Below are 17,618 nucleotides of genomic sequence, written 5' to 3'. Positions count from 1 at the left end.
CCTCCTTTTCTGGCTATTTAGGGTCTCTGCTTTGGGAATACTTTAGATAACGAATGCAAGAGCTCATCAGAGTTCCTCTGCATCTCTCTCTTCACCTTCTGCCAAGGAATCGACCGCTGACTGCTTAGGACGCCTGCAAAACCGCAACAAAGTAGCAAAGACGACTACTGCAACCTTGTATCACTGATCCTGCCGCCTTCTCGACTGTTTTCCTGGTGGTGCATGCTGTGGGGGTAGTCTGCCTCCTCTCTGCACTAGAAGCTCCAAAGAAATCTCCTGTGGCTCGACGGAATCTTCCCCCTGCAACCGCAGGCAACAAAAGACTGCATCACCGGTACTCTGGGTCCCCTCTCAGCATGACGAGCGTGGTCCCTGGAACTCAGCAACTCTGTCCAAGTGACTCCCACAGTCCAGTGACTCTTCAGTCCAAGTTTGGTGGAGGTAAGTCCTTGCCTCCCCACGCTAGACTGCATTGCTGGGTACCGCGTGATTTGCAGCTGCTCCGGCTCCTGTGCACTCTTCCAGGATTTCCTTTGTGCACAGCCAAGCCTGGGTCCCCGACACTCTAACCTGCAGTGCACAACCTCCTGAGTTGTCCTCCGGCGTCGTGGGATCTTCTTTTGTGACTTCGGGTGAGCTCCGGTTCACTCCTCTTCGTAGTGCCTGTTCCGGCACTTCTGCGGGTGCTGCCTGCTTCTGAGAGGGCTCCTTGTCTTGCTGGGCACCCCCTTTGTCTCCTCACGCAATTGGCTACATCCTGGTCCCTCCTGGGCCACAGCAGCATCCAAAAACCCTAACCGCGACCCTTGCAGCTAGCAAGGCTTGTTTGCGGTCTTTCTGCGTGGGAACACCTCTGCAAGCTTCTTCACGACGTGGGACATCCATCCTCCAAAGGGGAAGTTCCTAGTCCTCTTTGTTCTTGCAGAATCCACAGCTTCTACCATCCGGTGGCAGCTTCTTTACATCCTCAGCTGGCATTTCCGGGGCATCTGCCCAATCTCAACTTTGTCGCGACACTTGGACTTGGTCCCCTTGTTCCACAGGTACTCTTGTCCGGAAATCCACTTTGGTTGCATTGCTGGTGTTGTTCCTTCTTGCAGAATTCCCCTATCACGACTTCTGTGCTCTTTGGGGAACTTAGGTGCACTTTACAGCTACTTTTCAGGGTCTTGGGGTGGGCTATTTTTCTAACCCTCACTGTTTTCTTACAGTCCCAGTGACCCTCTACAAGCTCACATAGGTTTGGGGTCCATTCGTGGTTCGCATTCCACTTTTGGAGTATTATGGTTTGTGTTGCCCCTATACCTATGTGCTCTCATTGCAATCTATTGTGACTGTACATTGCGTGCATTACTTCCTTTTGCTATTACTGCATATTTTTGGTATTGTGTACATATATCTTGTGTATATTTGCTATCCTCATACTGAGGGTACTCACTGAGATACTTTTGGCATATTGTCATAAAAATAAAGTACCTTTATTTCTAGTATAACTGTGTATTGTGTTTTCTTATGATATTGTGCATATGACACCAGTGGTATAGTGGGAGCTTTGCATGTCTCCTAGTTCAGCCTAAGCTGCTCTGCTAAGCTACCTTTTCTATCAGCCTAAGCTGCTAGACACCTCTTCTACACTAATAAGGGATAACTGGACCTGGTACAGAGTGTAAGTACCCCTTGGTACCCACTACAAGCCAGGCCAGCCTCCTACAATCATTGTTTAATTCATTTCACATACTTCACGTACACGAGGAAAGAAAAAACAGTTTGAAGGAGTGTTCTTTTTAAGTTTTTTCTCATTTTATATAGCGCATGCTCGATCTGAAATCATTGGAGAGCTTTGCATGAGCATGCATTACATTACACAAGGTCAGGTTCATGTTAGTCAGGCACGGGGCAAATTGTTATGTTACTGAGATTTATAAAGCTCTCGTACAGCGGACGGCTTCTTGGTGCTAGAGGAACTGAACTGTCACGGCTCCAGAGATCTACTGATAGGCTTGCTTGAAAAGCCAGGTCTTCAGTAGCGGTCTGAATCTCCCATAGTTGGAATGAATCGTGATGTCTAAAGGCAGGGAGTTCCAGATGCGATGAGCCACAGCTGCGAAGCAAACGCCACCTGTCTGTTCCCTATTAAATTGGGGACTAACTAGAAAGTGTGAGTAGGTAGGTCTGAGAAGTCTGACAAGGGAGTAGTTATGGATACAGGATTTACTAAATGCTGGGCTTTAAAACTATGAGGCAAGATTAAGTGATTATGCCCAGAATCACAGAATTGTGAGCCAACTCCAAGACTCGAACCTGGTTCTCAGGTCAACAGCTCTAGCCATAAAGCCACATCCTCTCCCTACACGCTTGTAATTGAATTATATGGATCTTATTAGAGGCCCTCTTTCATTGTCAAACAGTTCATTGGCCCTTGTACATATTCTTAGAGTCACCCACACACAAACACACACACACACTCACTGTCACGCACATCGGCGTCAGTCAGCTCTGGACCTGCTGCACGTTGACCTGCTGCATAGTAAGCTTTCCTCCCTCTAATCATCTTCAGCATTTGATATAACCAGTGCAAGAGCAAGATAAGAGCAGTATCAGCTCGTGTGTTGCGCTCCTTGCTGTAAGCTGTTAGGAGGAGGATAGCCTGCAATGCTCCACAGAAATGGAGGGCTGACTGGTGCCAGTTACCTTCACACAGCCTGGATTTGGCATAGCTGACCTGCTGAACATGTTCTGTATGAAACTATGGCATGCATAAAAAAAAAATAACAAAAATAAATAAAAAGGAGACAATCACAACTGAAAGCAGCGATCGGCTGCGCATGGCAAGCGACTGTCAGTCTGAGCATGGATTAAAATATGTAGCCACATGTGCAAAACAGAAATCTCAGACGTCTATCACAGCAGTGACTCCTCGCAAGCCCTTCGCAGATTCAGACTGTGGCAAACACATAGTTACGGGAGAACCCCAGCACTCATACCCAGCCCACAGAATTACCCCACCTCCAACTTGAGTCGGCCTAGCGCCCTCGCCCCTTAGCTGTCTATGCTCCTCGTATGCTCTGCTCACTCTGCACCGGGCCACAGCGTCAGTGCCCGAGTGCAGACAATTAAAAGCACTGAAAGAAGGTCTTGCCCCACAGCTGACGTAACTGCCCTGACTTGAGCACCAACGGCAAAGGGAGTCCTTGTCCAAACCAGCGCAGTTACATGCCAAACCAGAAAGAAAAAAAAACGATCTCCAACCATTTAATTAAAAGAAACAAAGAAAAGAAAAAAAGAAAAAAAGAAAAAAAAAAAAAATAATTACCTTCTCCGTAGCTGCCGCTCCTCTGTACCTCATCGCTGCAGCTGCAGGCACAGGCTCCCAGCCTGCCCTGCGGCGAATCCGGACGCTTCTCAAAGCAGCGTCAGTATTGGCTGGGAGAGCCCAGCCAGGGCACTCCAGGCAGACTGGGAGCCTGTGCAAGCTCTCTCCAGCCCAGCAACTATGTTGCTGGGCTGGAGAGAGTCCTGTGCGCATGAGTGTTTGGCTGGCCCGAGACGACTGGCCAAATACACAAGCGCTGAAAGGGGAGTGCACCGTGAACTCCCCTCTGCTCGTCACCCCAAATGCCTGCCCCTTTCACACTCTTTCTGAAGGAAAATTTAGAATTTTTCTGCACTTCACACTCATTCCAAGCTGCTGGTGGTGAGCTGGCTTGCTACTGCTTGTGCTGGGCCCTAAAGAAAGGGCAGTCTGAGACTGTGTGTAAGTACAGATGAAGCGATTGCGAGGCTGGTGCAAAACAGGGTGTGTGCTTGGCCCTCTGTAAGAAGTTTGTGAAGGAGGGCAGTTTGTGAACAGATGAGTGCAGGTGTGTTTGAGAGCAGCAGGCTCCAGACCGGCAGGCTGTCTCAACACAAGAGGCCTGAAACAGGAATGTACTCTGCCTACGGCCATACCACCCTGAATCTCGTCTGATCTCAGACGCTAAGCAGCGTCGGGCCTGGTTAGTACTTGGGTGGGAGACTGCCTGGGAGTACCAGGTGCTGTAGGCATTTTGCCTCTTGCAGACAGTAGGTGGTGCACGTCTTAGAACAATTGCACAGAGTCCTCTCTAATGTTACTTTTTATTTATTATTTCTTCTACTCTTTTTTCCTTTCTTAAAATAAATTTTAAAAAACCAGCAATAACACTAAAATACACTCTTTCTGAAGGAAAATTGACCGGCGGGCTGTCTCAACACAAGAGGCCTGAAACTGGACTGTACAGCTGGGTTTATTATCCCTTCCTTTTGAAAGGATATGCCCTTGGTTAATGCTGGCGAGGGAGAGGTTGGGGGGGTGTGGAGGGGCCGACACTCCTCAACCCTAATGGAGGAGCCGCCCCGTCTCCAACCTATTTCAATATGGAATATCCAGCCTATGGCTGAGCTCGTCTTGCCTGCCCACCTCTTTTCCTCATTACCCAGAAATGGTGGGGCCCTGCCCATCCCGCTTGCAAACATCAGCTGCCACTGCTACCCACAGAAGAGCGTGTGCATTTAGAAAACTGCCTGGAGCTTCCCTTCACTAGAGCACTTGCTGCAGGGAAGGATTTTATACTTACAACAAAAACAATATAGGACCCATCTGTTTAGTACATGAAGCTTACCTGTAGGAGAGCATCTGCATCAGCTGCAGGGAACTCACAACCCACAAAAGCACATTTGCATTGAGGATACAGAACAGTATAGGCTACAAGATCAAAGGGTTCCCACATAGAAGAGCTTGCACATTGTACATAAAGCTGACCTGTAGAACAGTACGTGCAGTGGAATGGTGCTGATGTGCCAGATGGCATGCGCATCGAAGACCCAGAACAGGGGAGGAAAGTCGAGCAGCTCCAGTAGCGCCAGGCCCTGAAGCAGCAGCACAACTAGCACACACTTCCACAGGTACGGTTGACGTTGCTTGTTACGCAGGCACCAGCCCAGCCACCAGCAAAGGTTCACCATTCCTGTAGAAGTTGGACAGAAGATACATTTTCACACAGTCTGATGGCACATCATGTCCCACTTCCCAGCATCTCTAGTCTGCCCTAACCCCCACCTCAGCACTGCTGTCGCACCCATTCTTTAGCTTTACCAAGAAATAATGAACCTGGGTCAGCTAAGAACAGTTGTGCCATCAACCTCACCTTTCGTACTCCTGCTGGGTACACTTTCATATATACTGTGACTTTCTGTGAGGACTTGTGAACTTAAAATTCCTGGCATACCACCACCTCCAGTCCCACTGGGAAGAGAAGGGGATTTTGAAGGTACAGACGGAAAGGGGGAGAGAGGCTGGAGCATTTCTACCCTACTAGTGCATTCAAACTACCCACAAAGTAATAATCTATATCAAAACCTAACTGACAAAAGGATAAGGTGCTACTGCTATGGTTGCCTTGTGCAACAAGAGGCACATGTATCCATGGACTGCTCCTCTCACAGCACATCTATATTCTGGTGGCAAGGCAAAGAGTGTTTGAAAATCCAGGTGTAAGAAAGGATCTGAAGTGCAGTGCAAGCAGCGCATGCATAGTAACAGCAGTGTCTAAGGCTCTGACAGATGACAGTATATTATTCCACTGGCAAGTGCACATACCAAAGGCCACATTAGCTGCCATGTTGTATCCATAGTCGAAGCCTCTTAGGGATAGATAGGTCACGTGGCAGGCGAACAGAAGGACGAGGAATGCTCTGAAGGCACTGGAGAAGGCGGGATGCTTCAGGCCAAGAGTCCTATAAAATGGGAAACTCAGTAAGATCAAGTCCAGACCATCAGCCTACATTTACTTAGGTATTTTAACAAATCAGATTTTAAACACAATTCCATCATCACAGTGCCCGATTACGACATTATAAAAGTGTTGTTCTCACCACAGATAAGATCAGTAACCATCTACCAGAAAAGTAGTGTCTACCATCCAAAGGTAAACTACCGTTGGTGGTGTTTCTTTTGAAACACAACTGTGTGAAGAAGAACTGTGACAAACAGAAGGTTGTCAAAAAGCTTGGGGCTTGGACACAGAGGTGTCCTCGCTTCTTACCGCCCACCCCCGCCACCCCAGTGGACAACACGTTTCTAGTGGAGATTCTAAAGAGTAGCTGAGCAGTGAGGGGATGGAAGGGTGGTGTTTTTTTTAATGCACAGACGGCTCTGCCTCGCATGCCGTTCTAAATGTAGCACATCATTTTGGTTTCATTCTGGCTCTCTGAGTCAGACAGTAGTATGTCCAGAGTACTTTGGTGTTTAGGGTCCCTTCTGAAGCCAATGGTGTTCTCCTGCTATCTAGGGCTCCAGTGGGATGCCAACGTTCCCTTAGTACCAGAGTCTAGGAGCTGGCCTAATGACTTTTAGCACAACTTTGCAACTCAGTCATCCACACCATCCCTTAAATCACTGTACAAATTTTAGAAAAGGAGTCAAAATCTCTCCCTTCTATCAAGCATATGTCAGTTCCCAGAGGACTCCCATCTGGTCAATCAATATTCCTTCTTTCTTTCACTATGATGACCCAACTTTGCAAGTTACCGAAGGGGGAAATATAAAGAAAGGAGTGTTGTAAAAATGCAGCCAATAGTGAGCCAGCAAAAACAGGCTTTGAACTATAGGGAATCTGAGGGAGGCTTCAACTGGAAGAAGGCTCCCTTGGTCATGGAGCCCGCATGCAGAGATAGATGTTGCACATGATTACAAGAGTAATCTAAAGCCACTTTTAAAATGCATGTTTGTGTCTGAGCACGTCACTGTTAGAGGCCCCGCTGGCTGCGCATGCTGCAGTCTGTATGCCTCCACGCTGCATGTGCTATTGACTGTGTATCCCCATAGCGTGGTTCCCTGGGACTGCCTCCGAGCCGAACATGCTGCTGTCTCTGTGCCACCAGGGAGCATGCACCATTCTGTCTCCACTCTGGAAGCAAATGCACTTTCTGTGCACACACATGAGCACTTGCAGCTATCCACGCACCTGGAAGATTAATGGCTGCACTGACATTTACAATGCAAGGCAGGCTATTTTCAATTACAGGACATCCTAGATACTTCAACTATGTATCCTACTTAAAGTTGGCGTGCAGGGCACCAGGAAGATTCATTCCCAAATCATTTTGTTTATATTTACAACCATTTTAATAAATACATCCAACAGAAGACAAGACAAACATATTCCTCTTTCTGAAAAACATTTTTATTAGGTGAGTGATCCCAAACCTAGCAAGTGGTTGAAAAAAAACCTACTGTGGGATTACCAAGAACGTACATGGGTCACAGCCTGTCCCTTGCTTATCTTTCGCTGGCTTTATTGCCCCCACCAGCTCCCCTTATTAGGTAATCCGTTTTCTCTAATGGTGGTCATTTTTTAAATTTGAATCTTATAAAAAAAAATATATATTTGTATTTACTGATCCAAGTTGCGTTCGCCATCTTAGAAAGGTAATTAAAAATAATTAAAGCAAATGGTGCCTTATTGCAAAAAAAAAAAAAAAAAAAAAAAAAAAAAAAAAGTATTTTTATTTACTGATACAAGTGGTGTTCACCACCTTGGATAGGTAATTAAAAAAAAATAATAATAAAGCAAACGGCGCCAGCAGCATTCCACTGGTGCGCTCATGTGAATGAGGTGACCGACCACCATCAGCAATTACATCACTGCACCTTTTTAAAATTAATTTCGTTATTTTTTACATTGCTTTAAACCATCGGTAAAAAGCCGGACGCTGTACAGCATCACCCAAAGTCACTGGCAAAGCTAAGAGGTCCCAAAGGCTTTGCCAATGCTTCTTTAATATTGTAGGAAGTTGGCTCTGTATGCACTATTTCAAAGTAAGGAATAGTATGCACAGAGTCCAAGGGTTCCCCTTACAGGTAAGATAGTGGCAAAAAGAGATAATACTAATGCTCGATTTTGTGGTAGTGTGGTCAAGCAGTAGGCTTATCAAAGGAGTAGTGTTAAGCATTTGTTGTACATACACACGCAAGAAATGAGGAACACACACTCAGAGACAATTCCAGGCCAATAGGTTTTTGTATAGAAAAATATCTTTTCTTAGTTTATTTTAAGAACCACAGGTTCAAGATTTACATGTAATACTTCAAATGAAAGGTATTGCAGGTAGGTACTTTAGGAACTTTGAATTAGCAAAATAGCATATACAGTTTTCACATAAATCACATATAGCTATTTTAAAACTAGACACTGCAATTTTCAACAGTTCCTGGGGGAGGTAAGTGTTTGTTAGTTTTTGCAGGTAAGTAAACCACCAACGGGGTTCAAGTTTGGGTCCAAGGTAGCCCACCGTTGGGGGTTCAGAGCAACCCCAAAGTTACCACACCAGCAGCTCAGGGCTGGTCAGGTGCAGAGGTCAAAGTGGTGCCCAAAACGCATAGGCTTCAATGGAGAAGGGGGTGCCCCGGTTCCAGTCTGCCAGCAGGTAAGTACCCGCGTCTTCGGAGGGCAGACCAGGGGGGTTTTGTAGGGCACCGGGGGGACACACGTCAGCACAGAAAGTACACCCTCAGCGGCACGGGGGCGGCCGGGAGCAGTGTGCAAACAAGCGTCGGGTTCGCAATAGAAATCAATGGGAGACCAAGGGGTCTCTTCAGCGATGCAGGCAGGCAAGGGGGGGGCTCCTCGGGGTAGCCACCACCTGGGCAAGGGAGAGGGCCACCTGGGGGTCGCTCCTGCACTGGAGGTCAGATCCTTCAGGTCCTCTGGGATGCGGGGCAGAGTCTTTACCAGGCGTCTGGTCTTTTGAAGCAGGCAGTCACGGTCAGGGGGAGCCTCGGGATTCCCTCTGCAGGCGTCGCTGTGGGGGCTCAGGGGGGTAAACTCTGGCTACTCACGGTCTCGTAGTCGCTGGGGAGTCCTCCCTGTGGTGTTTGTTCTCCACAAGTCGAGCCGGGGGCGTCGGGTGCAGAGTGCAAAGTCTCACGCTTCCGGCGGGAAACGTGTGTTGTTTCAAAGTTGCTTCTTTGTTGCAAAGTTGCAGTCTTTGTGGAACAGAGCCACTGTCCTCGGGAGTTCTTGGTCCTTCTAGATGCAGGGTAGTCCTCTGAGGCTTCAGGGGTTGCTGGACCCTGTGGAACGCGTCGCTGGAGCAGTGTCTTTAGAAGTGGGGAGGCAGGCCGGTAGAGCTGGGGCCAAAGCAGTTGGTGCCTCCGTCTTCTCTGCAGGTTTTCAGCTCAGCAGTCCTCTTCTTCTTAGGTTGCAGGAATCTATCTTGCTGTGTTTTGGGAGCCCCTAAATACTCGATTTAGGGGTGTCTTTAGGTCTGGGGGGTTAGTAGACAATGGCTACTGTCCTTGAGGGTGGCTACACCCTCTTTGTGCCTCCTCCCTGAGGGGAGGGGGCACATCCCTAATCCTATTGGGGGAATCCTCCATCTGCAAGATGGAGGATTTCTAAAAGTCAGAGTCACCTCAGCTCAGGGCACCTTAGGGGCTGTCCTGACTGGCCAGTGACTCCTCCTTGTTTTTCTCATTATCTCCCCTGGACTTGCCGCCAAAAGTGGGGGCTGTGTCCAGGGGCGGGCATCTCCACTAGCTGGAGTGCCCTGGGGCATTATAACACGAAGCCTGAGCCTTTGAAGCTCACTGCTAGGTGTTACAGTTCCTGCAGGGGGGGAGGTGTGAAGCACCTCCACCCAGAGCAGGCTTTGTTTCTGTCCTCCGAGAGCACAAAGGCCCTCACCACATGGGGTCAGAAACTCGTCTCTCAGCAGCAGGCTGGCACAGACCAGTCAGTCCTGTACTGAACAATTGGGTAAAATACAGGGGGTATCTCTAAGATGCCCTCTGTGTGCATTTTTTAATAAATCCAACACTGGCATCAGTGTGGGTTTATTATTCTGAGACGTTTGGTACCAAACTTCCCAGTATTCAGTGTAGCCATTATGGAGCTGTGGAGTTCGTTTTTGACAAGACTCCCAGACCATATTCTCTTATGGCTACCCTGCACTTACAATGTCTAAGGTTTTGCTTAGACACTGTAGGGGCATAGTGTTCATGCACCTATGCCCTCACCTGTGGTATAGTGCACCCTGCCTTAGGGCTGTAAGGCCTGCTAGAGGGCTGACTTGCCTATGCCACAGGCAGTGTGAGGTTGGCATGGCACCCCGAGGGGAGTGCCATGTCGACTTAGTCATTTTCTCCCCACCAGCACACACAAGCTGGCAAGCAGGGTGTCTGTGCTGAGTGAGGGATCCCTAGGGTGGCATAAGACATGCTACAGCCCTTAGAGACCTTCCCTGGCATCAGGGCCCTTGGTACCAGGGGTACCAGTTACAAGGGACTTACCTGGGTGCCAGGGTTGTGCCAATTGTGGAGACAATGGTACATTTTAGGTGAAAGAACACTGGTGCTGGGGCCTGGTTAGCTGGGTCCCAGCACACTTCTCAGTCAAGTCAGCATCAGTATCAGGCAAAAAGTGGGGGGTAACTGCAGCAGGGAGCCATTTCTTTACAAATATATTTAAATGTTACCTCTGTGCACGCTTTGAAGGCATATAAGTCTCTCTTCGCTGATGGGAAACGACTTCTATCCTTCACAGTACTCGTAAGTAGGAAAAATGGTACTCACCTGTAACTATCAGTTAGCAGCTGTAGTGGTACAGACTGACATGTGCTGCATACTTTTGTCATCTATTGTTGAGCGAGTTTGTTGCAAGTTGTTTTTCTTTAGAGGTGAAGGTTTCAGTTCTGTCGTTACTCATGATCCCTCCCCTAAAACGTGCAATAAACCAGGAAAGGCTCCACCTTAGATTATACTTTTCCAACACTGGTGACAGTAGGTAGGTGCTAGCGATGCAGGAGTTCAAGAATCTCAGTGTTACGCAAGGGTTAACTTAGATTTATCTGCTGATGCTGCGTGCAAACGTGAAGACAGGCTGCAATGGCTAATTTTCTCTTTGCTTGCATAACTATTGCCAAGAATTTCCAAAGCAAGCTGAGTGTATCGCTGGAGTTTCCCTTGTCCTAGTTAGTGAGTCAAGGTTGAGCACATAACCCGAAGGAACAGGGCACCATGACCTGCATGAACACTGATAGGGATGGAAGTCTCCGCTAGGGCCTTTGGAACACTCAACTGGTTCCCAGGGACAAAACTGGCGTGTTTTACAAAGCCAAATAGCCACGACGAATACATTAAAGTACCGGTTTGATCAATGAGAATGACTGCCAACTTATTAGTTATGAAAAGAAAAGAAAAAAAACTTTTAATGGCCGGTATATCCCACCACGGCGGGCAAAAAGGCTATAAAAGACTATCTCAGACATGTGAGAGACTTCGGATGCAGAATAGTTCATCCTGCTGTGTGGGGCCCACCTTTCAGGTACTCTACCATCTGTTAATACTGGCAGTGGCAACGAGGAGTCTCCGGCATCGCATCACAGGGACGTAAAAACCCTTATATTTAATGTCTGCACTCTCACGTTATGGGATTTCATCTATTCTCTGATAATACGGTCGATATTCCATTAATTATTGCTGATATAAGTTACAACCCAATATAACTTCTTTTGAATAGGTGTTTTCTCTTTTCCCTTCGTTGCTCCCATTTCGCACATTCAGAAGAACATACTGAGTTAAGTGTTGCTACCAGCCCACACCTCTCCAAGACAAACTGGCAACAGGGATGGGATGGAGGCCAGGTCTCTGGAACCGTGTGGAAATAACAGAAAAGAGATGGAAATCGCAGAAAAGTGGGGTAGAAAAAGTAACTGGAGTGGGGCCAGGCTGCAACCCTTCCTAGTGCCCAATCGCCACGTGCAGTGACCGAGGGATCACTCGACAATGCTGATCACCTCCTAGAAACGGAGAGAGGGGACATCTTTGATGGCTGATGACGCAAAGGTAGGGTGGGAGCGTGTTACTGCGAGAAAGAACAGGGTCATTCTTTTAGGAATGCACCGGATAAGAAATGCAGCGTCAGAGAAAAACCAACGAGAAAACAAATCTGTTGTGTCAAAGGATATAATCTTTAAAGGAAAGAATGTTAAAGTTTAACTAGATGTGAGGAAATCTGTTATTTTGTTTGCAAAGCGTAAGCAAGCTACAGCAGCAAGATATTGTTTATTTGGACAGCAAACTAGCTGGCTGTTAGTTGCACGCACTGGAAAATCTGCGCCTCATGAGAAAGAAAACCAAGGCCATGAAGTTTAAATTCAAATGAGTACATTAGATGAATCACACTGATCTATGAAAAAGGGTCATCACGTGCGACTTAAACCAGAGTCTGTTAAAAGGGTGCACTGAAAAGACTTTAGGTTTATCTGCTAATTGAACGTGGGGCGAAACAGGGAACTGCAGATTAGGCGCTAGACCCGCACTCACAAGCAGGGCTGATGATGCGATGCAATCCTGAGAAAGATACAGGGCCCATGCGGGAAGTAGAGTTTCTTTGCACTAGATGGTTAGAATCGGCTAAAAAAACCTCCTGAAAGTGACTGGTGCAATACTGAAAGTTTTCAGACTGAAGTGCAGGAATGTACACACGTTTTGCGGTTTGAGTGTTGCATTTTGCCTGTGAACTCGATCTTGAAAATGCTTTGTAGTGTCACTGGGAAAAGGACCAGCTTGAGTGGAAGTTGGTGACACAAGCTTACAAGACGCTTTGGAAGGGATTGCAGAAGTGGGGACACTTCCTATTTAGCAGATCGACACCATCCATGTGCAGTAATTCTCCTTGGGAGAAGAAGGCATCAGTCATGCACAGTGTGCAGGATGAAGCGGAGCCCATCGGAGGAAGGAGGCCTTTGCATACACAAATCCCCTGCCAGATTGGGGCAGAGAAGGAGGGAGACAAGTACCACATTAGAGGAAGGAGGCCTTTGCATACACAAATCCCCTGCCAGATTGGGGCAGAGAAGGAGGGAGACAAGTACCAAATTAGAGGAAGGAGGCCTTTGCATACACAAATCCCCTGCCAGATTGGGGCAGAGAAGGAGGGAGACAAGTACCACATTAGAGGAAGGAGGCCTTTGCATACACAAATCCCCCTGCCAGAGTGGGGCAGAGAAGGAGGGAGACAAGTACCACATTAGAGGAAGGAGGCCTTTGCATACACAAATCCCCTGCCAGATTGGGGCAGAGAAGGAGGGAGACAAGTACCACATTAGAGGAAGGAGGCCTTTGCATACACAAATCCCCTGCCAGATTGGGGCAGAGAAGGAGGGAGACAAGTACCACATTAGAGGAAGGAGGCCTTTGCATACACAAATCCCCTGCCAGATTGGGGCAGAGAAGGAGGGAGACAAGTACCACATTAGAGGAAGGAGGCCTTTGCATACACAAATCCCCTGCCAGATTGGGGCAGAGAAGGAGGGAGACAAGTACCACATTAGAGGAAGGAGGCCTTTGCATACACAAATCCCCCTGCCAGAGTGGGGCAGAGAAGGAGGGAGACAAGTACCACATTAGAGGAAGGAGGCCTTTGCATACACAAATCCCCCTGCCAGAGTGGGGCAGAGAAGGAGGGAGACAAGTACCACATTAGAGGAAGGAGGCCTTTGCATACACAAATCCCCTGCCAGATTGGGGCAGAGAAGGAGGGAGACAAGTACCACATTAGAGGAAGGAGGCCTTTGCATACACAAATCCCCCTGCCAGAGTGGGGCAGAGAAGGAGGGAGACAAGTACCACATTAGAGGAAGGAGGCCTTTGCATACACAAATCCCCTGCCAGATTGGGGCAGAGAAGGAGGGAGACAAGTACCACATTAGAGGAAGGAGGCCTTTGCATACACAAATCCCCTGCCAGATTGGGGCAGAGAAGGAGGGAGACAAGTACCAAATTAGAGGAAGGATGCCTTTGCATACACAAATCCCCTGCCAGATTGGGGCAGAGAAGGAGGGAGACAAGTACCACATTAGAGGAAGGAGGCCTTTGCATACACAAATCCCCTGCCAGATTGGGGCAGAGAAGGAGGGAGACAAGTACCACATTAGAGGAAGGAGGCCTTTGCATACACAAATCCCCTGCCAGATTGGGGCAGAGAAGGAGGGAGACAAGTACCACATTAGAGGAAGGAGGCCTTTGCATACACAAATCCCCCTGCCAGAGTGGGGCAGAGAAGGAGGGGGGACAAGTACCAAATTATGGAGTGTGCCAGAGGCTACTCTGGTAAAGTGCTGCTGCCAACAGAGAGTAAAGACTGGCCTTGAGATCGTGTCCACACCACAAGAATATATGAAGGGGACACTGGACTTGCAAGCAGTAGCCCCACTGAGTGAATAGGATAAAATCTAAGTCTGATAATAGTGCGGCTATCCCATTAATTGTTGCTGCTATCAATTAAATTACATTGTAACTCCATTTGAGCTGGGTGTTTTCGGTTTTCATTTGATTGCTCCCATTTGGCTGCATCCAAAAGAACATGTTGGGTCAGGTGTTGATACCTAAACACACCTGTTCAGTACTTGAAAGTAAATACTATTCCACATGTCATACCATGAACTTGGCTATGGGACGTAGAAGGGCACATGAGAATATTCAACACTAAAAGCTGCAAAGAGATTGTTACAGGTGAGTAATGTTTCACGTCTGCAGCATCTGCTTTGCATACACTGAAAAGCAGTGCCCTTCTATCTAAAGCGGTAGCTTGCGAGCTGAGGCAAGAGATGAATGGAACAATGTTAAAAGAACAGCTTGTCCGCCTTGTTTACCTTGGCAGATGAGGGCATCCACACAAAGTGTGGTGAACTTGTAGACTGTAAAGCTCAATTTGTGAAGAAGGAACACTGTTGAGTGTAAGCAAGGCGCTGCTGTGCTCTTAAGCAGCAAGCTGGCCACATGTGGAAAGATATGAATGGAATAGTGGCATGGTTACAATACAACCGCTACCGGATATTAGATAAACACCGCTGGGCTGCTGTTTGAACTGGTAATGTTTGACACTTACTATGAACCTGAAGTATGGGTGGTGGGCCAGGTGGATGGGGATGTAAAATTAGGTGTACTCGAGATCGAGCGCCCTCATACAGTTCACAGCACATGGCAGCAGAATGATGTCTTGGAGTGTGACATTTTGAAGTGCTCAAATCGATATACTGGCTGAGTAGTCGGACACGGAGTATTGGCCTCAGTGTGCAGTCTTGTTTTGGGAATAAGGAAGTAGAGGGAGTAAACACTTTTTCACCACTAATGTGATGGAACAGATTCTATTGCTCTCTTTAGAAGCAATGCCTACATTTCCTCCTGCAGAAGCCTTTTTTTGGTCTTAGCTGGTGGTGTGCCAGCAAATGAAATATTTGGTGATGTGATATGGATAATAGCCACTTGTCTGAGGTGCTCTTTTTCCATTGGGAACATAAAACCTTACCTATTCCCCAACCCAGCACTACACACACCGCCAACATGGAGCCTCACAAGGCACAGAATCAAGTATGTGTCCATTGCGCTTGACCTGGTGGTGGGACCAGCACTGACCGGGTTGAGGCACTGCTGTAGTCAGGACTTGCAAAGTGGCTGTACTGATGGGGACTACAACAGGACCCAGAACCATACCCTGCAAGTCTCAAGAAACACGTGACTGAAATTGTTGCATATCAATTATACACACTGCATATACTTGACCCCCCCTTCCCAGCATTTAAACAGAATGTTTGGCACAGTGCCACATACATGCCCCAGGTGTGGTACAGAATATGCAGACATATCATATGATGTGGAAATGCACAACACTGCATTCTTTCTGGACTGAAGTCTGTTCTAACACAACAGATAATGAACAGGCACCATATCAACACCCCAAAAATGTGCCTGCTGTGTCCAATGCCTCGCCTAAAAAAACATAAAGCTGGGAGCAAATTCATACACTTAGAGATAGAGCTGGTGACAAGCGACTACAATACACTGAAAAGCTGTCTCAGCACCTCCAGTAACAGCTTGGAAGCAGGAACCCCACCACTGGGCACCAACCAAAGATGACACAATGCAATAATTCTGCCAACAGACTGGGCACAGGACACACATCAAGAGATGGGATGTGATAATGCTGGCACTAGAGCTCAATTCTAACTTGCGGCTGCCATGAGGGGTTGATCAATTAACCTGGCCACTTTGGGTGGACCCTTGCAGGTGGTGTCCAAGGGTAGGGAACACGAATCAGGCAACATCGTCCACTGTGGCTTGCACCACTTCCCACTGTTCCACCCTGAAGGAAGCTGGATCTTTATACAGTATGTCAAAATGAGCTATACTGTGCAAAGAGTCCAGGGGTTCCCTTATTAGTTGACAGGGGTTTGCTCTAGCAATCACAAGGCGCTCTCTAAAGGGGTAGTGTGGCTGAGCAGCCTTAGGCTTATCAGAGAGGAGTGTTAGACATTTACCATGGGCACACAGTCAATAAATGAGACAACGCAACAACAAGATCCACACCAATTTACAAAAATAACAAGTATCTTTATAAATGTTTAAACACCGGAATCAATACGATCAGCTAAGTACTTTTTGTAATAGAAGTTATCACAGGTTCGAAAAGTCAACAGTGCAGTTGTCTGAAGCTGCAACATTAACCCATGGAGGAAAAACATATATGGCAAATAGGGACTCATCAATATCTTATGGGCCCAATCTTCCAGATTTAAGGTGAGTATGGGGCAGGGTCCTAGGCCACACCAACAGGTCACCTCGAGCGGCACTGGGGAGACCGGGTGCAGAGGTGTAGTTCAGCATTGGGTGCCCCGTTGAAGTCAATGGGGAACAGTCCGGACACAAAAGCACTGAAGGCAGGGACTAGGGGACCACTCTAGATGAACCACCAAGCTGGCTCAAGTCTTGCGATACTTGAGGACGTAGGGACACCAGTGGTCCTCTTCTCCTCTGTCCCGGGTGGCCGGGGCCACGGGTTTCTTGGATTGTCATTTTTCTGTCACTGGGGGGCAGTCACGATTGAGGGGGACCTGCAGAAAGGGGCTGCAGGTGTGGATTGGGGGTCCAGTCCTACCGAACTGACAAGTAGGCTCAGGCCTCACGAGGCTCAGGGACCTAGGGACACCAGTGGTCCTCGCTTCCTTGGTCCAGGGCAGCCAGGTGCAGATGTGCAGTGGACCGTAGGGTCCATGTCACCAGAGGCAGTCGCAGTAGAAGGGGGGCCTGCAGAAAGAGGCTGCAGGTGTTGGCTTGAGTGTAGGGTAGTAACAAATGGGCTAATTACCATTGGGGTCACTCCGTCCCTTATGTGACCACTTCTTGGGGAAAGCAAGCATAACCCTGTCCCAGAGTTCCTAATTCTGCTATCACCACGATGACAGATGTCTAAAATGTTGTGCAGCTCACCTTAGGGTTGGAACTGACTGGAGGGTTGAAGACACCTCTCTGATTATCAATTTACCCAACTGCTCAGGTGCCAAATGGGCCCTAGGTGGGCGATTGAGGTCGGCATCTCCCTTTTGAGGGAAGCAAGGTCTGCATACCAAGGGCGGAGAGGCTCTTTGAAGTCCCCTACATTGGAATGCAGATTTGCAGGTCTTCCTGTTGGGAAGGGTGAGTTAAAACTCCTGCCAGAGCAAGCTTTGTTTCTGACCGGAGGCTCTCATTCCCCAGAGGCTCTCTCTGGGGTCAGAAACAGATCTGTTGGTAGCAGGCTGGCTAAAACTAGTCTGCTAGT

General features: G+C 47.9%; 1 protein-coding gene and 1 pseudogene across 1 annotated transcript in view; one reads left to right on the top strand and one right to left on the bottom strand.

Moving 5' to 3' along the window:
- Positions 1-17,618, bottom strand: part of PGAP3 (post-GPI attachment to proteins phospholipase 3) — a 55,710-nt gene that overhangs the window by 10,442 nt on the left and 27,650 nt on the right. Inside the window, exons 6-7 of the mRNA XM_069237438.1 lie at positions 5,618-5,754; positions 4,781-4,985 (exon numbers count right to left, since the gene is read on the bottom strand). Coding sequence (XP_069093539.1) covers positions 4,781-4,985; positions 5,618-5,754 — 342 coding nt within the window. The remainder of the gene's footprint in view (positions 1-4,780; positions 4,986-5,617; positions 5,755-17,618) is intronic.
- Positions 3,935-4,044, top strand: LOC138302319 (5S ribosomal RNA; annotated as a pseudogene).

Source organism: Pleurodeles waltl, chromosome 6, assembly GCF_031143425.1.
Source record: "Pleurodeles waltl isolate 20211129_DDA chromosome 6, aPleWal1.hap1.20221129, whole genome shotgun sequence".
Lineage (NCBI taxonomy): Eukaryota > Metazoa > Chordata > Amphibia > Caudata > Salamandridae > Pleurodeles > Pleurodeles waltl.
Note: the sequence above shows the minus strand (reverse complement) of the source record. Positions and strands in the feature narration are given on the sequence as shown.